This window comes from Xenopus laevis, chromosome 4L (genome assembly GCF_017654675.1).
Source record: "Xenopus laevis strain J_2021 chromosome 4L, Xenopus_laevis_v10.1, whole genome shotgun sequence".
NCBI classification, from domain to species: Eukaryota; Metazoa; Chordata; class Amphibia; order Anura; family Pipidae; genus Xenopus; species Xenopus laevis.
This window is the reverse complement of record NC_054377.1, coordinates 77,671,309-77,693,915: the sequence shown is the minus strand read 5'-3', so window position 1 is coordinate 77,693,915 and position 22,607 is coordinate 77,671,309. Positions and strand designations below refer to the sequence as shown.

The 22,607-nt window shown below is 37.7% G+C and overlaps 1 protein-coding gene across 7 annotated transcripts in view; it reads left to right on the top strand.

The window, feature by feature from the left end:
* Positions 1 to 22,607, top strand: part of LOC108714205 (leucine-rich repeat-containing protein 7) — a 218,928-nt gene that overhangs the window by 93,168 nt on the left and 103,153 nt on the right. For all 7 annotated transcript variants that reach the window (XM_041590354.1, XM_041590355.1, XM_018258200.2 and 4 more), the window contains 5 exons: positions 7,827 to 8,029; positions 11,276 to 11,393; positions 16,963 to 17,041; positions 18,318 to 18,407; positions 19,905 to 19,961. In XM_041590354.1, coding sequence (XP_041446288.1) covers positions 7,827 to 8,029; positions 11,276 to 11,393; positions 16,963 to 17,041; positions 18,318 to 18,407; positions 19,905 to 19,961 — 547 coding nt within the window. The remainder of the gene's footprint in view (positions 1 to 7,826; positions 8,030 to 11,275; positions 11,394 to 16,962; positions 17,042 to 18,317; positions 18,408 to 19,904; positions 19,962 to 22,607) is intronic.

Below are 22,607 nucleotides of genomic sequence, written 5' to 3'. Positions count from 1 at the left end.
TACAATTTGTGTATGCTTCATTGCCTGTGTTTGTGTATTAATTACTTTACTGATACCTGCCAAATTGAATTCTACAACAGGGACATTTTTGATTACAAAGAGAAATCTCTGCTGTCTGGCATTTCTTTCCAGTAAAATACTTAACAATGTGTATTAACTTGGAAGGTGGTAAGCATATAGATAATCGCTGCACCTTGCTCTATAATATTTCTGACCATGTCATTTCTCTGCTTCACTGGCCACATAATTGTATTTGCCCCTGGCCTCTTATTAGTGGCTGGGACACAGTTTAGGATTAGCATTTCTGTTCAGTAAATTTCAAGACTGTAATATATTATATAATCCCACAGTACGGAGCTGATTTATCAAAACAGAAGCATTTTTTTCTTGATGCATCTTACATCTAATAGATCTTGAGGAGCATTTCTTGTGTTCTTTCCATGTATTCTCATCAGGTATAATTTTTTTATTTTCAGGCCTGTACTGTTATTGGGAGAAAAATATATAATCCAAAAACAGTAAAAAAAAAAAAAAAAAAAAGAAAAGAAACATTTTTCCCTATAGATGTCCATGGAGAGACTTTATCAAGCACAAGTTGATTTTTTTTTTACTTTCACTAACAATATTTCACTTCTTGCTCACAGGATCACCTACTGAAATTGTTTTTTTTTTTTTAAAAAAAACTGGAATTTTAAAAGTGCTTTCATACATCAGACAAAAAATCAGGGGCGTAACTACAGAGGAAGCAGACCCTGCGGCTGCAGGGGGCCCAGGAGGTATAGGGGGCCCCATGAGGCTCAAATTCATATACAATTTCAATACATTTTGGTAAAACAGGACAAACACTGGATATGTTTGGGGCCCTAAAATTAATTTGCTGTGGGGCCCAGTAACATCTAGTTACGCCACTGCAAAAAATCTTACTTTTTTCATGAGTGTGAAAACCTATGGGGAAAACAAGATTTGCACCTAAAATCAAGCTGGGGAAAACTAGATTCTTTTTATAGATCTGCCCTTATGCAAACATCAAAATCATTTATTTATGACAACTAATAACTTTATTGGATTTCACATATTTGTTGGCATTACTCCTGTGTGTCCTTTTATTACATCCCACTAGTAAATAAACTGTTCCAAAAAAAAAAACATGTTGAACTCATAACACTGTAACAATATAAATTAGTGTTGAAGTGCAGAAAATACAGCTGCCATTTCCACCAGTATGACTATTTGACATCTGATACCTGTCACCTTATTATACATTTTAAGAAGCTTAAATTCTAAATGAACAAATCCTATCTACAATACTACATACAATCTAAGCCTGCAGGCTAGTACATTGACATTGCAATCCACCTACTTTGAATCATAACAATAGAAATTTACTTTAATAAACACAGAGGTGCATTGGCAGATCATTAGTTTGTCTCTATACCCCAGGGAATGTTATTAGAATACCTCATTTAATTAATAACATTGTTAAAAAAATCTGTTGTTATGGTGTGTGGTCAGTGTATAAGTTATAGTACAAGGAAATTAGTATTTGTATCATTTTACCATTCTTGTAACAAATAGGGGAATGTAATATGTTTCGCTTACGTAAAACAACCTGCGCAAAGACGCATGCAAATGTTAGCAACCATGTTTGCATCCTTTTTGACTTAAAGACCTCAACAACTTAATCGGAAAGTTTGCGACCAAATGGCTTTTGTGAACTTTTGCAGTGTATGTAATAAAATTTTGCAAGCACAAAGTGTTCTCTATAACAAAATATTTAACGAAACTGTAGAGAAGATGTTAACGCTAAACCTTTGCTTAATGAAAATGCGCAATGTAATATTCACCAGTGAATGATTTTACATTGCGAGCAGTGCTAAACATTCACAAAGACACAATTTTAAATAACAATTGCGACTTTTAATTAAATTCCCCCTTAAGTATTGTCTGTGTTTGATTAAATAAATAACCTGGATAGGTTCCTTTGACCTGGAAGAAGGTATGCACTTTAGCGTTAAAAAGGCTGTTTTTTGTTGTGTTTACTTGACAGTAAACACAACAAAAAATTTCAGCCTGCTGCAAATATTGTGTTCCCTTTGAACAATTCCCCAACTAGTCCCACAGAAAGTTGAAGAAGCATATAAGAACTGTATTCTCCCTACCAAGTCAGATTTTATCTTGTGTAGTGAAAGGCCTACCATAATATTGGCAACTTCAGATTTTTTTGGCTAACTTAGTAAAAAGCTAGGGAGGTAAAACAATTACCTTTTTGTTTCAAGGCTAAGTTAATTTGTATATACTTTATGTTTTTTAATGCAATGTGCCATTGCTGTAGTGTTTGCATTTCCTTGAACCTAATAACCAACTTGTCTTTAGGGATTTGATGACGTTTGCTTTGCAACTGTGGCTGTGTCTACCCTTCCCCTAGGCTCTCGCTATGTACCTTATGCACCTATGTTCTAGAGATCACCTCTGTACTTGTGCCACTTTTTATTCAAACTATTAATAAAGGCAAGAAATAGCGAAAAAGACTACTGCAATTTAAATCTTTAAAAGCACAAGCTTGTTCAGTACGGAAATGAGAACAGAGCCCAAGGATGATGGTTAACCTTCTTTTCTTCACGGTTCTAAATAAATATAGACTGCGCACCTGCTCCCATTAAAATGATACAAAGATTTCCTCTAAAAGAGTCAGCACGTGAGTCATGTAATTATTTTGTTTAATGCTTATGCTAGCAGTGACATATCACTAGAGGCATGCTTGGGCATCCTACAGGTAGAAGTAGTTCAAAAGATTGCTTGAGGGTTATTTTCATTAAGGCAAGTAACTATGATTAGTTCGACATTTCTAAGCAAGCACTTTCAATTCTGTGTTGCTGTTTCTAATTTACATCTATTACAAGTGTATAACAATGAGCAAAATGTATTGCTCTTACCCAGGTGCCATAATTGCTTAAGGTAAGATCAATAGAACATAAATTTGCACATCCGCAAAGCCACTCTCTTCCTCGTAGGAATATCAGCAAACACCCCACTTGCAGGCTCAATACATTTTATTGACACTTCAGCTAAATACATTTTCAGGTGCCAATAAGGGCAAACTGACTTGGCTGGTAGGGAGGGACACTTTTCTCATTTATTTGTGTAATTCTAAAATACCTGGATAATCTAAACAGCTGCTTTGGTTATTGAACAGTTGGCTGTTTCAGTACAAACTTGACAACCATGCTTTGTCCCTGCTGGGATAGTTTTGTTTCTGCAATTTATTTATATATTGTATATTGAGGGAAAATAATTTTATACTTAACTTATCTTATGAATATAAATATATATATTATATGGCCATGAGAGAGGTAGCAAAGAAACAAAGTGACCTACTCTTATGATGACTTGTTGTTTGACCCCCAAATTCATTTTGTATAATATTGTTTACTATTTTTGATTCAGCATATGCACAAAGGATTGTATTTTCTTAGTAATCGTTATGACTGGGCTTTCTGATACCGATTGTTGCACTAAGTCAGATGAATCAATCCAAGTAGTAGGAAATAAACTGTTGGGCTGGGAGAAATTGGGCAAAACCTCTATCAGTCATTCTCATTATAGACACAAAATTAAAAGTGCATCTTAAATTACTTAGTTAAACCAAATTGACTCAGAACACTGCCCTTCAATCAAAGCCTGGACAACCCCAATCTCGGTGGCGCTAAGGCAACAAAAAAGATAATAGCATTTAAATATTGGTCACTAGCAACCAAAGGGGCCATGTTCACAGTACTCTCTAGGATGTCATTAAAGTGGACCTGTCACCCAGACACAAAAATCTGTATAATAAAAGTCATTTTCAAATTAAACATCGTCCTTTTCATTTAAAAATCTCAGCTGTCAATCAAATATTGTCTGCCCCTCCTCTATGTCTTAGGCATAGAGACAGGGCAGACAATTACTTTCACTTTCCATTCAGCACTTCCTAGATGTCACTGCTCTCCACAACTTCCCCCCTGTCTCTTCACCGTTTAATTGTGGAGCCAGGGCATGGGGATGGACATCAGGTCCCCCATTCTGGTGCACAAACAAGATTCTGAGATGATGCAAGGCTTGTCTTAATAATAGTGTTCACAAAATGGCTCCCACATGCTTGCTATAATTATGAATTCCCAGACTGAAGGAAACAAGATTCAATTAATTTATATAGTGTAATTACAGTTAATTATGGTTGACTAATGTAATAAAATAGGAATTTGAATAATTGTTTTGGGTGATGGGTCCCCTTTAAAACAAGTTTTTATTCATAAAGTGCATTTGAGACACTAATACACCACAATTACAACACTAAAAACACATCAAAACATTTTGCGAAAACCCCATAAAAATCTTAAGAGGGAGCTCCCACCATATACAGAAAAGTTATGTAAAACCTATTTGGGCCATATGGGGTTAATTCACCAACTAGTGCAATAGAGCATGGGTTACACGTGACTCTAACACTTCAGGCTAGGGCCTTCGCTATATGGAAGATTAAAGGTGTGGTGTAGTGTAACTACAACTCCCACAGGCTACTGTGCAATAACAAGACTTGGGCGCCAGAAGGTTCTTAATAAAACAGGAACAAGGTTTATTACTATGTACGAAGCAAGTGACCACAGGTTTAGTACTCAAGCAGGGGTTGAGGCAACAGTATATAGAGAGTTTACACAGATCTGCAGGCAGGCTCACCTAGAGCAGACACAGGCTGACACTCCCTGGGGACAGACAGTATCCCACTTCACCTCTGCAAACATATTCCAGTAGTGGTCTCTGGATCAACCTCAGTGCAATTACTCTCTCCTGATTCCCTCTCCGCTGGGATCCCTATACTACAGGCAATATGGCCTGAGAGAGATACCTCCAATCTATCACTCCTATGTTGGAGCTCAGAACTGCTCTTTCTCTCTAACCTCTCTGCCTTTCTCTCCTAGAGAGACTATGGCAAGTCTGCCCTAGTATATCTATTCCTCATTCACGGGGTTGCCTGGTCCCTGACTTGGACACATGCCTTCATGCCTTCTTCTGGGCCTTCTGTACTCAGTCCCCCTGAGCACACCCAGCTGGATCAACATCCAGAGGCGAAAGGGAAGAGGCCACTCCTTACACACACTATAGTGCAGTGTAGCAGGAAGCTGTCACACCTCTCCTGGCAGATCACTCTAAGAAAAAGGTGGGGGCCTTAAAGCTGCAGGGCAGATTAAAGGACCAGTAACATCAAAAATTTTTACAAAAAAATTCGTTACAATACAACGAAAAAAAACATCAAGACCAATTAAAATTTAAAATAGCAAATCCTTTATTAAGATATAACTTACAGAAACTCCACTTCCTGTCTTCTACAGAAACGGCGAAAGGGCGACCATCCATGCTGCTGTGCTTGATTGCTCTTCTCTGGCTCTTCACTGACAGCGTGTCGATCTCCTCCAGCTCTTCAGAAGGCCGCAGCGGTGTTATTATGCCTGTCCCCACTGTAACATAGCAGACCGCCAGCATACCAGGGTAACACAGAACCCCTTGCCCCTGCATTATTTTAACCCTCCTGGCACCGAGAATATTCCTTCTGCCTGCTGCTGTGGGCTGTTGGGGAGACGCGCAATCAATGTATGGACCAGTAAAGGGAGCAGCGTTTCTTCAGAGTCGGAAGGTGAACCAGCTGGCCGGCATGTTTGAATGGCAGACCCCTGTCCAATGCTATCCGGCTCTCTCCGCACATCCCCAAGGCGAACTGCTGCCTTTGCGATGGCAATCACCTAGCAGCCTAGTTCCCTCTGCAGCTCCCGCCTCTCGTTTCCGGGTTCCTCCCGAGCGGTTACATCAGTAACAAAACCGGAGTGATTCTGGCACCAAAAGGAGAGCGTTGCACACAATAAGGAAGCCCGAGAGGGGCAAAAGGTTGAGGATCGTATAACCTCCACTCTGGAGGAATCAGGAAACGAGTGGCGGGAGTCTTGGCGCTGCTAGGTGATTGGAGCCATCGTGAAGGCAGCAGTTCGCCTTGGGGATGCGTTCACAAACGCGCCGGCCAGCTGGTTCACTTTCCGAAGGCAGGCTCTGCAGAGATGCAGCTCTTGCGCGTCTCCACAGCAGCAGGCAGAAGGAATCCTCCCGGTGCCAGGAGGGTTGAAATAATGCAGGGGCAGGGGGTTCTGGGTTACCCTGGTATGCTGGCGGTCTGCTATGTTACAGTGGGGACAGGCATAATAACACCGCTGCGGCCTTCTGAAGAGCTGGAGAAGATCGACACGCTGTCAGTGAAGAGCCAGAGAAGAGCAATCAAGCACAGCAGCATGGATGGTCGCCCTTTCGCCGTTTCTGTTGAAGACAGGAAGTGGAGTTTCTGTAAGTTATATCTTAATAAAGGATTTGCTATTTTAAATTTTAATTGGTCTTGATGTTTTTTTTCGTTGTATTGTAACGAATTTTTTTGTAAAAATTTTTGATGTTACTGGTCCTTTAACCCGTAGGGGCCCCTACATTTATATATCTGGTGCCCAGTATTTTCACGTTCCACAAGTTTTTAGTTGGCTTCTCCACAGTTTATGTATACCTGCTCTGAGTCGGTTTGTATCCAGCTTAGTCCCACACCACCCGGTAGAAACAAGAAAGCACACTTAGGGGCAGATGTATTAAGGGTTGAATATCGAGGGTTAATTAACTCTCGATATTCGACTGGCGAATTAAAATCCTTCGACTTCGAATATCGAAGTCGAAGGATTTTGCGCAATTCGTTGGATCGAACGATCAAATGAATAATCGTTTGATCAACGATTAAATCCTTTGAATCGCACGCTACGTAGGATTTTAATCGATCGAAGGATTATCCTTCGATCAGAAAAAACTTGGAAAGCCTTCCCCATAGGCTAACATGGACTTCGGTAGCTTTTAGGTGGCGAACTTGAGGGTCAAAGTTTTTTCTTAAAGAGACAGTACTTCGACTATGAAACGTAGTCGAAGGTTGAAGTAGCCCATTCGATGGTTGAAGTAGCCAAAAAAATGCTTCGAAATTCGACGTTTTTTTTCCTCTATTCCTTCACTCGAACTTAGTGAATGGGCCCCCTGGTGTTAGTTTCCATACATTTGTTGTATGCATGCAGATTTAGTCACTGCGTTACTGCGGTAGCCAGCTCTAAATGAACTGTGGAGAAGCAATAATCCAGCAAAGATCAGGATATTTTCAGGACTCCTCCTATTGACTTCTACATGACCTTGGCAGATCTGATTTGGGGTAATTTTATATTCAGACTTTTACCACCCTCAGGGTTTTAATAAATTCAGAAAAATCAGAGTTTTTTTCCCCCTAAAGGATTGGATTTTATACTCAAGTTTTTGGACTTTTATAAATAACCCCCTTAAAGTGTTTATAGACAGGACACTGGAGAACAAGACCACAAGCTTTACGTAGAAGTAAAATACAAATTACCTAATTTAAGATGCAAGCACTGTACATCATTTTTTTCTTACCCATGTGTTGCACCTTCAGGCTGTATGAAGTTCCAGAGTTTGGTGGCACTGCATACAGAGTAGGTGGTTAGTGGAGGGCTAGTGGGTTTTTTAATCAGGCACAAGGTGAAGAAAGCAGTTTGCAAGTACCGGTGCCATGGGTGCAGGTTCTTTCTGTATGGGCATGCATGGGGGAAGCAATATATGTATTAATTAGATAACCATGCACCTTCTTTTTAACACCTTTTGCATGTTTGGATTAGTAAGCACTCGAACTTTAAAATATGTGTAAACAATACAGCCTTAATGTTCAATTGAAAATAGCTGAGTAAGAAGTAAAATATTTCTCTTTTCTCTTTCAGTGCAGTGCCTGGAGATGACAACTAAGCGGAAAATTATTGGGAGGCTGGTCCCATGCAGGTGTTTTCGGGGTGAAGAGGAAATAATATCAGTATTGGATTATTCCCACTGCAGCCTTCAGCAGGTGCCAAAGGAAGTATTCAGTTTGGAAAGAACATTAGAGGAGCTTTATCTTGATGCTAATCAAATTGAAGAGTTACCTAAGGTAAGTTGTATGTACATTACAATATGCAGACAACTCATACATACAACTCATGGCAGAACAACGCCTTTAAGGGTTATTCGGAAGACCATATTGAGTCCTCTCCATTATAAGTCTAAATTCGAAAAAAATCTATCTACCATACACCAAATGGGCACCTTTCATTAGAACTGCTACAAATCCTCCAAAATATAGTACAGCAAAATCAGTATTGGCTGACAGTGGGGGGCTCCAGTTACCAACCCAGTCAGTATCTCCTTTGATTTGTCAGTCCACTTTGTATTTGCTTGATAGTTGATCTTAGAAACAATAACCATACAAATGGTAAACCATAACAAACATGCAGGTTTTTGTGCACATGAATAATGTATAAAGTTGCATAATGGTGCATATGTATTTCAGGTCAGGGTCTACAAGTATAACAATATAAACCTAAAATTATAGTTTTAGGAATACAAATTTTAATTTCTTAATTACATTGTCATACCCCAGACTGTATTTTCTTATGCTAATGGATAGTGTTTTGTGATTTCATGAGCCAGAAAATGTTGTTAGATATATTTGTCCTTGTTTAAGAGCTCTGGCCTATAATAAACAGATATTTCTGAAACATAGATGCATGTATTGAGGCAAATTCATTCTGATCAGGACAGAAGTGTAATAGAAATACATCTGCCATAGTATAGAGACACACTATTATCCTTCTGCTGTGATGAATAAACAGAATGCTTGTAGCATCATCTGGAAAGTCATTAATGTGCCTTGTGCCTTCTGTGTAATAGTGTTACCTAGCTATACAGATGAGAACATTGTGCTGAAAACTAAACTATGTATTACTCAAAGTTAAACAAGGCTGGAAGAAAATAATTTGGCTGAATCACCAATTATTCACATCCAAAACAGATCATATTATTGGTAATCATCAGCCTCACTGGAAGTTAAATTCCCCACAAGGGATAAAATGAAGGGGAAATGCACCTTCTTACACTTCTTACTTTCTTAAAATATGCTTAAGTATTACTAGAAGTTTAGTATTACTAAAGTGTAGGGATGCACAGAATCCAGGATTCGGTTCAGGATTCGGCCAGGATTCAGCCTTTTTCAGCAGGATTCGGATTCTGCCGAATCCTTCTGCCCGGCCGAACCGAATCCAAATCCAGATTTGCATTATCTTCAAATGTAGACCCTCTGACATGGCCAATATAAGTCACAACTCTCTGCAACTTCTGGTAGAGCATATGTTACTGGCAACGCCTAACTCTGAGATGGACACTTGCTATACTGGTGGAGGAAGGGTTAATCACACTGAATTCACATACAGAACTTGATCTCTGAAATAATTTGGCCACTATTGGTTTACAAAACAAAATGATAACTCTTGACTGAATGGTTCATTATCTCTTTTTGGTTCTGGTTAGATAGTACAATCATCAGTCATATCATAAATACTCAAACACTTTCATTGCTCTTAAAAAATCACAGCTGTAGTGTTCACAACACCCCCAGAGGCAGTACTCACAGATGAACTAGGACCCAGTGCCAGGCAGCTTACTGTTACTTACTGTTATTACTCCAGGAATTTCTTATTTTTTTCCTGAACCTGACCAATTGAGTCACTATACTGGTGGGGGACGCCACAAGTTATTAACCCTTCCTCGCCCCCACTTTGGAGCACCTGACTGCTTTACTAATTACCCTGATCCTGCCTGTCACACCTGACTTTTCTGGCACTTACATCACCTACTAACCCTGCCTCCACCCAAGCTCTTCAGCACACCTTCTCCATTAGTGAATGGAGTCCAAAGAGACAGAACACGTGGCAGCTTCTTTTTTTAAAATCTAGGGAACCCTGATACCCCTGGCTAAATACTGAACTGCCAGGGACCCTGCTCCCCCTCTCAACTGTAAAATAGGCTCAACACTTAGATGGCCAAAGCCCTCCTGGGGGACTACCCAAAATAAAGGCTAGCAGAACCTCTACCCTTCTATAATTAGTGATGAGTAAACCTGTCCTGCAAAACACATTAAAGTCAATAGGTTTAAATTTTTTTTATGCACAGCAATTTTTTATAGCCCGACAATTTTTTCTCACTCCAAATACATTAAAGTCAGTGGGGGTTTTGTTCTTGTGGCATAGGGCATTGCTTTATTCATAGTATAAGCAGGCTGGGTGAGCGCCTCTACCACCAAAGTAATGAACACATGGTGCCTATTGTAGCAAGATATTCCCTTGTAAGTAATCCAACGAGTAACATAGATATCTTGCTTATGTACACATGTCTTATTAATGTGAACAAAGAATAGCTTTCCAAGTCAAGCAATCTTATTCTAAGAATAGATCATATATTATTTGTTTTAAATTGTGTTTAAAAAAATATAAATTCTGTACAAAAAATATGTATACATTGAGGGTATTCAAATCTGATCATGTTGCTGTTAAAATATCACATCAATCTGTTTTTACATTCTTTATATGTTTGACACTCAACTCAGTCCTATACCATTTTACCTTATGAAACCTGGAAAGAGAGATGAGTATAAAACAATTTCATGCCATCTTCAGCCAAGCCAGAAAGTTATATGATTATTTATAGGCATAGTTGATAGCCCTATACTATTCCAGGCAAATATTAATGTTACAGAGCCTAGAAATTCTGTTTATTCTGATTATGCTGTTAGTGGTTTCTGAAATTCATTTGTGCATGAAATTGCCAGTGATAACAACTGCATTTCAGTGCTATGTATAAAAACAGCATGAAATTGTATCTCTACGCTATTTTTGCACAGTTTTAAAAATATGGCCCATGTGATCTCCAAGAGTTAACTGACGGTACCTGGGTGGTGCAAAGTGTGGTTCAACATTCGTTTGGGGCATGCTGGGGTGCTTAAATGCAAAGGTGCCTCACACACAGCCTTACAACAGCAATGCTGAATGTATTTTGTTTCTATTCTAGAATGCATATTGCATTCTGTTTTACAGCTCTTAGGCATATGGGTCATCTTGACTGCTGCTGCCATCCAATGGAAAATTATTTTTGTGTGTAGAATCTGACTGTCCCTGTCCTTTATGTGCCAGACAGAGCACTTTTCATAGATTTGCATTACAGATGGACACATGCTTTTTGAATTACCGTCGTTGTTGTTTTTTTTTTTGCTGGATGACAAACAGTGGTGAGGACTCCTGCGTGTCATAGGCTTTCATGATTAATATTTTCAAAAACTTTAAATAATCTCTCTTTCTCTTGACAGCAATTGTTCAGTTGCCAGGCCCTTCGGAAGCTGAGTATACCAGACAATGATCTTTCAAATCTGCCAACAACTATTGCAAGTTTAGTGAATCTCAAAGAGTTGGATATCAGTAAGAATGGTAAGTGATATTGCTTGATTCATAAAGATAAGGTCATTACTGCTTTTGCAAGGGAAATGCTTTTCTAAGAACGAGGAACCATTTTCTGTCTAGGAGTTTAGAAACTTATTAGATGACTAAGCACCGTATTTAACCTGTTTATACAGATCTTGGCTCTAATTCTGATACACACTACACCTGCAAAGCATGATCTATTCTCACAACTACTCAGAAGCCTGTGCCAGAAGTAGAGAAAACCAAAACATAACCTTGATGTGCTCCTTGCACAACCTTGTAAAGAAATAGGCATTTTTGTGATCCCATAGGCAGCTTTGGGGCATGGGGTTAAGTGCATGTGTCCTGGAAACTTGTTACAACTGAAAGAACAAAGCGGCTTAGAAAAAAATAACACATCACAAGCTACAGTTCTACTTTATTTGCTTATTTAATGGGCCAGTTCATTGCAAGCTTGGTACATTAAAAACAAAAGATATGTAAACTGTAAGCATATATGAAATATTTTTTTTTGCTAAAAGTGGAATTCTTTGGTAACAAGGAAACTGTCACGGGAAGACATGCTGTTTTCAAAATGTACCAATTATTAGTGCTCCTTAAACATAATACTGTACTGAATTTTTTTTAAAAAAAGAGCAAATAAATATTTTATATTTAACTTTAAGATTGAGCCATTGTAGTTCTTTCCCAGGATCTTCTTAGTCTCCTGAATTGTGTTTTGATAATTTGCACCACCCTCTCCATTAAGTGAGCCTTGCCTATTCAGCCTGGCATAATAACAATGGAGATGTAGCAACTCTCCTTGATACCTCTCCTGATTGATTTAGCTGCCTGAACTGATAGAAGCTATCATTGCAATATTTTAGGCTAACAGGATGTGTCAATGATAAAACCCACACGGGGGGGGGGGGTGACTATTACTACTGTCCAGTGAAAACAGCAGTGGTCTAAACACCCCATCTGCCTGTCACAGCTTCTGTTAATATCAAATATAAAGTGCCGTGGCTGATGCACATGTAGTTGAAACTCCACATTCTAAATACACGAAACAGTAAGATAAAAGGTACTGATACCCAAAACACATTAATTACAATGAGAGTCACCAGGAACTTTACAGCTAGAGCTATTGGTTCTGACACCCAGACACAACCCTTTTTTCCAAGAAGCAGATTAGGCTGGAGTAGGTTTATCTTCCAAAAGTCAAAATGAATGTGTTAGGAACAATGGGATATGCATCCATTTGCCCAGTGGCCAGTGTCAGAATAGCACCCAGCGAGGTTATAGGAGAATAATCCCTATAGTAGAGGACACAGACATAAGAATTGAATGACTCAGGTACTAGTTGCTTGAAAATACACAGCCACAAGACACAACCATATGCAAAAATGTAACTTTAAAGTGCAAAACTACTTATGTGTTTAAGCCATAGCTGAGTTTCATAATTTTCTATTATGTTTCCTGCTCTTCCCATTCCTTTGAACTTCAATTCACTTCTTCAGTGACAAAAGAGACTGGTCATAGCAAAGACATCCAATGTGCCTGCCTAGAACAAACTGCTTTGCAAAACCTGGGAGGCAGTTGAGGAGATTGTATCAATAAAGGTGCTGAGAGGGCTATAATATAGGGTGAAGCAATACTTCTTTACCTTAAAGACAGAGCAAACACAAAGGTTGGCAAATTTGAAAAACCTGCTTCAGTTGTGACAACTCTGCAGTTAAATCAATTAAATACCTAATTGCTTTATGGTAATTAAGATAATTAATAGACCCACATTTAATTAGCCACTGATCTAATCTAAGCATTGACTAAGACACCAAATCTAAAGATCCAAAGAGAAGAGGTATATATTTGTAGAAATCAATAAGAGAAACCTAAAATATCAAAGCTTTAATGATTAAAGGAGGATAGGGTGTGTAGGACTCGCTTCTGTTCATATTTGGATCTGTCATAAAACATGATTCATATGTCCTTTTGTTCCTCCTCATGATCTCATTTTTCTTTAACTACAGAACGGTGCAGTGTAAATTTTAATGTGGATATTTTTAGTGTGTGATCAATTTAGTCGAAGTCTGAGGTGATTATTCAGGGTATGCTGGTTCATTGCAGATAAAATATTTTATGGATATGTTCTTTAAAGTTGTACCCTAGGATGCTATGTAGAGGCGTAGAGTACATAATGAAAAACATTTGTGTAGCCAAGCTACATTGTTAGCTTATATTAGCTAGGTGGCATGTTCCCTGAGTCTGACTTGCACCATATGGCAGATAATACAATACAGATATTCCCATGTTTACTTTCTCAAAACTAAACTGCCACATATAAGCATTCACATTTTAATTTCATTTGAAAATGTTCCTGTGAAGATGTACATATTTTCATTGTGTAAAGTCCTCCAAGCCATTAATCTCTCGCCTGGTTTTCCTCTTAAGTCTCAAATTGTCTCACATTTTTTTCACTGTCTCCTGCAGTAGAGTATCAATTACAGCACTGTGGGATATGTTGGTGCTTTGTGAATACTGTGTTAATATATTAATGATAAATGGTTGCTACATTCATTGCAATGCATGCACAATGATTTTGGGAATCTCAAGAATAGACCGTGGGTGTTGCAAAGTAGATTACAAGGATATTATAACTTAATGGATCGCTTTGTTTAGCCAGTGGAAGTAAGAAGTAGTCATGACTTGATAAATACAGTATTTGTTGTATACTTAAACATAAAATAGATTTCAGAAGCTAAAATAAATGAATTATAGGCTCCAGTATGGCAGGTAGAGGCTAATGATGTAGAGTGACTAAAATGGTTTTACTGACTTTTTCAATTTGTATAACATATAGCAAACAAAATGCACTAGTTAACTAGCATACTAATAAAATACATGTGTTGCCAGTATGAAAACAGATATGCTGTTGAAGCATTTCCATAGAGAAATGTCCTGTGAAAAAAAGACATTGTTAGATAAGATATGTTTCCTTGAACTCTTTCCTCCCTACTGACCTTTTATGCTTCCAGCGTTTGTGTGGATATCATTTTTCAGCGTCCTCATAGATTAGGTACACTTTGCTCCTTCAGTGAAAATGTTTATACAAATTTCACTTCTGCTGTCCTTCAAACAAGTAGTGCAAGGGGGATCAATGTGACTGATGCTTTCGGTCACCTGAGGCATCCTCAATGGAAACTGAGTGGCAACAAGACATTATGGGGCAGATTCACTAAGGGTCGAATTTCGAAGTAAAAAATACTTCGAAATTCGACCCTCGAATTGAAATCCTTCGACTTCGAATATCGAAGTCGAAGGATTTAGCGCTAAACGTTCGTTCGATCGATCGAAGGATTTTAATCCAACGATTAAATCCTTCGAATCGAACGATTCGAAGGATTTTAATCCAACGATCGAAGGAAAATCCTTCGATCAAAAAAAGGTTAGCAAACCTATGGGGACCTTCCCCATAGGCTAACATTGACTTCGGTAGGTTTTACCTGCCGAAGTAGGGGGTCGAAGTTTTTTTTAAAGGGAAAGTACTTCGACTATCGAATGGTCGAATAGTCGAACGATTTTTCGTTCGATTCGTTCGATTTCGTTCGTATTCGAACGAATTTAACCAATTCGATGGTCGAAGTACCAAAAAAATACTTCGAAATTCGAATTTTTTTCATTCGAATCCTTCACTCGAGCTTAGTGAATCGGCCCCCTATATGTAGTCTTTATTTAGTTCACTGTGCCGCAGAACAAAGATATGCTGTTAGCTATACTTTTCTGACCCTGCAGGGAACCATACTCTTTGCCTCTTCTACTTTACTATGTATTATATAAAATATGTATTTGGGGTAGTTTAAAAATATAAATTGGAAAGTGTATAAAATGCATACTGTGTATGAATTTAAATGTTCTTTGGTATCTTCGATTTGTAAAGAGATTGTAAGTATGTTATAGCAGTTATAGTTGTGTCAGATCAGATATGGAGTTGACCTTAACGTAGTCATCTGTGTATTTAGTGCTTCTCAACGAACCGCAAACCGCACGCTGGAGTGCAAAGATTGCAAGTAAAGGAGATAATAGCCGGAGAGTCCCTGCAGGACTTTCTGCAAAATAAAGTGATGACAGTTACAGTTGTGGCTTACTAGTTTTACTCAAGTGCATATCAAGATACAACTGGGTTGGTAATTCTCTATGAAATCTGTAATGCATACTTTTATCTTGGGAGAGCTTTCCCATTAGTACACCTAGGGGCCGATTCACTAACTTCGAGTGAAGGATTCGAAGTAAAAAAACTTCGAATTTCGAAGTGTTTTTTGGGCTACTTCGACCATCGAATGGGCTACTACGACCTTCGACTACGACTACGACTTCGAATCGAAGGATTCGAACTAAAAATCGTTCGACTATTCGACCATTCGATAGTCGAAGTACTGTCTCTTTAAGAAAAAACTTCGATCCCCTAGTTCGCCATCTAAAAGCTACCGAACTCAATGTTAGCCTATGGGGAAGGTCCCCATAGGCTTTCCTAAGTTTTTTTGATCGAAGGATATTCCTTCGATCGTTGGATTTAAATCCTTCGAATCGTTCGATTGAAGGATTATTCCTTCGATCGTACGATCGCAGTATTTGAGCAAAATCCTTCGACTTCCATATTCGAAGTCGAAGGATTTTAATTCCCAGTCGAATAACCCTCGATATTTGACCCTTTGTGAATCGGCCCCTTAATATATGTTTTGTTCTGCATTTCCATTTTAACCAGCTTTGAAGTGGGCAGGGCTTGAACCAATCTTTAGAAAGCCAGAGCATTTGGGTATTTGTTCATTCTTGAGTTTTTGTCAATTTTTATAAACAAAATGTTTAAAGGATGTAAAAAAAAAATAATATATATATATATATATATATATATATATATATATTATTTTTTTATAATGATACATTATGTCCCAGATGGAAACATTCCATGTACCTGGAATCTTATAAAATATATGGAATGAGAATAGAAATTTAGCTGTCAATGAACAGATTCATTCTGATACCTCTGCATTTTTAGCTCAGTCTATTTTCACATCAGCTTACTGGATAGACCATGAATGTGCCAGTATTTTAGTGTTGTTTAATGGTTTAATGGGGGGAGTATTTCCTTCATATTCTAGAAGGCTGCTAGCCGCAGACTATTAGTTCATTAAATGTAAAATACAAAGTTGAATTCACATCCTAAAAGAACTGTGATGTGGCAGCTCCCTCAAAATCTGTATTATTTGTTATAATTACCTCAACAACATAGGTTGTATGCTTTATATGTCTGTCAACATCAATTCTGTTCCATGGCTTTCTGGCAGTGCTCACGAACCAGAAGCTTGCATACTGAAAGCCAGGACTTGATTGGTGACCTGTAAGATCCTGTTTGGTGATTGGCCCCAGGGACAGGAAATAATATGGCCAGACATGACAGCCACAAACTTCCCTGCTCAGATCTGCATTCAGCCCTATATATACAATGCGGGTTTACTTCTCCTCTATTGTTTTGTGTCCATTAAATGTGTAAATTAAATCAGAAACTATTATTTATGTTTAATTTACTTTTTTATTACAGGAATTCAAGAATTCCCTGAAAACATCAAATGCTGCAAATGCTTAACCATAGTTGAAGCCAGCGTGAATCCCATATCAAAGTAAGTTCAGTTTTTTTTAATTCTCTAAATCTATAGAAGGAAACAAAATGCTAGTTATGCCCCAGGATAGTAAAAGAAAATACAGAAGTACTTTTGTTTTTGTTAAAATTATTTTACTTTTCTAAAGATATTTTCGGATACTGCACCATGCACAGGAGAGACTCCCTAATGTTACATAAGCTAAATCCAACTGGCATTTAGACTTAAAACTTTGTATTCCAATAAAAGAACAATGAGTATCAGCACCTGAAATATTAGTCTCCACAAATAGAGATAATGTGAATTTCTGCCAGATATTTGCAGTTAATTCTTTCAGAAAAATCCATTTGGGCTTTGCGGCTTTGGAGTTTTATTAACTTACATGTAAATAGCACTGACCATAATGAGTATTCGGTGCCATTATAACAATTGCTTGCTGTAGAAAAAGGGCCATTTTTTAAACATGCTACTGCAACACCTTCACAGATAAATACCAGAATATCCAGTATGAGTTTGTTTATAAGTGGTTTGTTAATAATTTAATGCAGGCTGCTCTGAAGTTCCTATGTGAAATTAGAGAGCATCTCTCCAGTCTATTCATTAAGTCACAGCTTGCCTCATAAAGCTATCAGTGTTTATTTATAGGTTGTACTTTTCATTGTTGTAGTACTGCATATTTGGAATGCTTAGTAATCTAATGTAATTGAATTTGGTTTAATTATTTTTGCTGGGTATTTTTATATAATATTAAAATTGCTATATCAGGCAATTATAGGATGTATCCTTACTAAATATCTACATAGAAACTAGTGTTCTTATAATTCATGGATTTTAAGAAAAAAATATTTTGTTAAATATTCCCAGACTAGCAGTTGCAATCTAGGATAAAGAGTGGGGGATATCTCCATCTTGAAAATTAGAGGCCTATAGCAAATGTAATTACTTATATGTTCTTGGTCAAATGGTATAAACTTTACTTGCTGACGTGTGCATTTTTAAGGTTATCTTTAAATTCTCTTTAAGGTTTTAAGATCTGAAGTTTGGCATGATAAATTTAAAACTGGTTAAATGCATTAGGTTTTTGATCCTCCTGCCTATTTTTAAGGAAACCAATAACGACTATTATTTTGCCATTTTTGGAGTTTGGGCTGCTGCCCATAATTCTCAGAAATTTATTTCAACAGAGTTAATGTGGAAACATTCATTTTCTCTCAGATTGTGATGCCAGGAGTTATTAGAATTCATACTTGAGAAGTAATGTTTTGACTGTATACTGTAGAAATGTGTCTTTTTCCAGGCTCCCGGATGGTTTTACTCAGCTTCTTAACTTGACTCAGCTGTACCTTAATGATGCCTTTCTTGAGTTTCTTCCTGCTAACTTTGGAAGGTAACATACAAAAATGTTATATTGTTATTAAAGATCTTGGTATCAATGCAATATATTTAGCCAAGAATGATGATACTGTATATCAATGCAATTATATTTTGCAAAGAATGATGTATTCATGTGTAGTCACGTGTAAACGTCCCAAAACATTTTTTTCTTTGCCATGTTTAAATACATGCCACTCATTTTGTTTAAATCTTAATATTAAGGATACAGCATCCACTTAATCACTTAGGATTCCGTCTCCTCCTCTAACCCACTTGGCCGCCTCCCTCAGGAATTTACTGTGGCTATTGGCTATTGCATATGCTCAGTTCATCTCAGCTCAGATTACTAAACACACCCTCGAGTCTAGCAGCCAATGAAGAGATGGCATTTCTGGTTAGCATAGAAACTTGACTCTAGCTGTCTGCTGCTATTTATTATCATAAACTCCTCTCCTGAGGTCAGCTTAACCACTACAATGCTCAATCCAAGTTGCATTCTTGATTGCATTAACTTTACAGTGTACATGTTCTGTCTGCAGTTAAGGGAAAATGGCCACTGGGTGAAAGCTGTTATTTTTTTTTTTGCAAAATGTGAAAGAGCTGATATATTCAGTACAAGTGATGCAGCTTGGGTGGGGGGAGATGTTCCCAACTTATAAGCATGTTATGAGAATGTCCTTTAAAAGAGCTTTCATGGTACTTTTTAATTTGCATTTACAAGGAGGATGAGGCTTTTGCATAATATCATCTTTTAGTGGATTTATACAATGGTGGGAGATGTTTCTGTTTAGCTCTTCTATTTACTCACAACTGTCTACATTATTTTTCACTTTCAATTGCTCCCCTTTTCACCTTTCGCACTGCAAAAAAAACTTCAGAGGGGTCCTGCATGCCTCCTCTCCTGCTCAAATGTGCACACGTGCTGCTGATGGTTGCTTTAGGCTCGCAGTTTTTTTCTGGTTAAAATTGGCTATAGAGAAAGTGGACCCAGTGGCCCGGGCCCCCCGTCCTCCTGCCCCCCTATGAGCCTGAAGCAGGGTCTACTTCCTCTATAGTTACGCCACTGTCTCCCACTCTCTTCTTCTTTCCTCTACTGTATCTTGTTTATGAGGCCATTTTTCTATTCTTCTGCTTTTTTTGCACTTTTTATGCTTTTCTACTTTTCTTCCTTTTGCAACTTTCTCTTTAGCTCCTCTACCTCTGAACACTACAGTTAACACTTAAATAGAAGAAAGCAGTACCGAATGGAGTATTTTGTTACTGCAGTATGTCAATATTATATATTTTTTCCATTACAACCTGTAGTGAATGGATGATAGAGGGAAAACTGAGGGAGCTAGCCATGCAAGTATGCAATTTTCCAAATTATAAAGAACTTGAAAACAAAACCCTGGTATGAAAATAATCTTCGTTATCTATCTCTGTCACTGGGAGTCTGTTTATGCAGCAGTAAGATATAACTTACCCAATTGACTTTTTCATTTCTTATGTTGACATTATTTCTTTTTAGGCTCAACAAATTGCGGATATTGGAATTAAGGGAAAATCATTTGAAAACATTACCAAAGTAAGTTTCCTTTTAATAATTAATACACCAAAATAAAGTTTTAGCGAATTATTGTCTTGATAGAGCAATTGCTTCATAGCTAAACTAAAAGTTGTATGGGCATGTCAGAATCCATCACTGCACTTAAAGCACTGAAAGACCAATTAAAATACTTTTTTTTTTTTTTTAAATTGAATACACCCTTGTAAGTTCATAGGTGTTTATGTTGTTGCTTATTTTCCTTTTCTATCAGACCAAGTCGGCAGCTTATTGGCCCGTGTATGGGGGCCCCCGACGGGCTTCCCCGATCGAGATCTGGCCGAAAGTCGGCCAGATCTCGATCGGATGGGATTAAAAATTCCGTCGGATCGCGGGCGTATTTGTTTGTTGATGCGGACCCGCGATCCGCCAAACGAGCGGATCTATCCATGTATGGCCACCTTAACCTTCGAGTGAAGGATTCGAAGTAAAAAAACTTCGAATTTCGAAGTGTTTTTTGGGCTACTTCGACCTTTGACTACGACTTTGAATCGAAGGATTCGAACTAAAAATCGTTCGACTATTTGACCATTCGATAGTCGAAGTACTGTCTCTTTAAAAAAAACTTTGACCCCCTAGTTCGGCATCTAAAAGCTACCAAAGGTCCCCATAGGCTTGGCTAACTTTTTTTGATCGAAGGATATTCCTTCGATCGTTGGATTAAAATCCTTCGAATCGTTCGATTCGAAGGAATAATCCTTCGATCATTCGATCGTACTATCTGCCCTAAATCCTTCGACTTCGATATTCGAAGTCGAAGGATTTTAGTTCCTAGTCGAATATCGAGGGTTAATTAACCCTCGATATTCGACCCTTAGTGAATCAGCCCCTTATACTTTTTACACTTCTCTATTTCACATCTACTCATTAAAGTTACAGGTAACCCCCAAACTATGGCCTAATTTTTATATATGCATATTAATTGTTTTTTTCACATTTTTTTTCACAATCTTTTAATCATAGCTTGCCCTTTCTCCCACACCGCCTCTCAGTGTATGCCGCCTTACCATGTTTCCTTTATTTTCTTCTTTTTGTGCTTTAATTTTTTCTTCATCCCTTAATTTTCTCCCTCCAAAAGACACCTGCTGTCTCTTGACACTCAGGCCACTCATTTTTATTTTTTTAAGCAGTTGAGACTGTGGTTCAGTGGGTGTTGAATGCTCCAGCACTTGCATGCACATTCCCATGGGGAGTGCTTGTTAACTTTACATATGGTCGAATATTGAGGGTTAATTAACCCTCGATATTCGACTGCCGAATGTAAATCCTTCGACTTCGAATATTCGAATACTTCGAATATCGAAGTCAAAGGATTTACCGCAAATAGTTTGATCGAACAAAAAATCGTAGGTGGCGAAGTAGGGGTCGAAGTTTTTCTTAAAGAGACAGTACTTCAACTATCGAATGGTCAAATATTTGAACGATTTTTAGTTCGAATCGTTTGATTCGAAATTTGAAATTCTAAGTTTTTTTTATTCTATTGCTTCACTCGAGCTAAGTAAATGGGCCCGTTAGTGCTTGCAAGATTTTTGAATAGACTTAAGGAATGACGATCCAATGGGAGAGAATGGGAGGTTGCGGGTATCTGTAACAGTAGTCAGTAGTCATTACTTAACAGTAGTCAAATTTCCATTTAACATTCGATTCTTGAAAAAAAATAGCACTAGATGCCTACAATTTAATTAAAACATTCTCCTCTAATCTTTGGATTATATGTATTGTATCTACCAGCTCAGCGTATTCATATGCAGAATCCCATGTTTCTATACATGTAGGAGAAAAAGCAATTCAGAGTGACAAATTACTTTTTTCTCATTTTAATGGCATTCATTTGTGCAACTGAATAGATAGCTAAATTAATGGTATCTTGTTTCAGGTAAGAACAAACCCATTCTGATTCTAAAAGCTAAATTGGATTGAAAATATTATCACCTGAGTTATCAGATCACTGATATTTTCGATTATAAGTTGTGTTCAAAGTTAAAAGCTATATTCAAGGTGAAGTTGCTAATACTGTTGCTATATCAATTATGGTTATGGTTATGGAAGCTGCTAGTGTTGAATAAGCAGTTCCTGTCTTCTGGTTTCCTATATAGACCAGTAACCAACTTAGCATATCTAATGTGTTTGACACATAAACAAAAGTTTATTGTTTGAGCAATTACAAGTGAATTTGATTATGATATGTATCTTGTTGGCTTCAATTGGCATCTGTTTAAGCAGTTGTTCAGGGACTGTCCAAACCTTCAGGATTACATAAATAGGTATGGGACCGGTTATCCAGAATGTATGGATTCTGTTTTGTTATTTCCATTATTTGGATCACCATACCTTAAATTTGCTAAGAAATCTTTTAAACATTCAATAAACTCAATAGGATGGCTTTACTTTCAATAAGGATTAATTACAAAGAATCAAGAAGTACCTGTTTAAGTTACTGTTGTTTAATTATTACAGAGAAAAAGGAAATGATGAAAGAATTGTGTAAAATAGACTCTATGGGTGATGGCCTTCACGTAATTTGGAGTTTTCTGGATAATGGGTTTCCAGATGATGGATCCCATACCTGTATATATTACTTTGTGTTTGTATATAGTGCTCCATTCATAAATTAGTGGCAGCACAGAT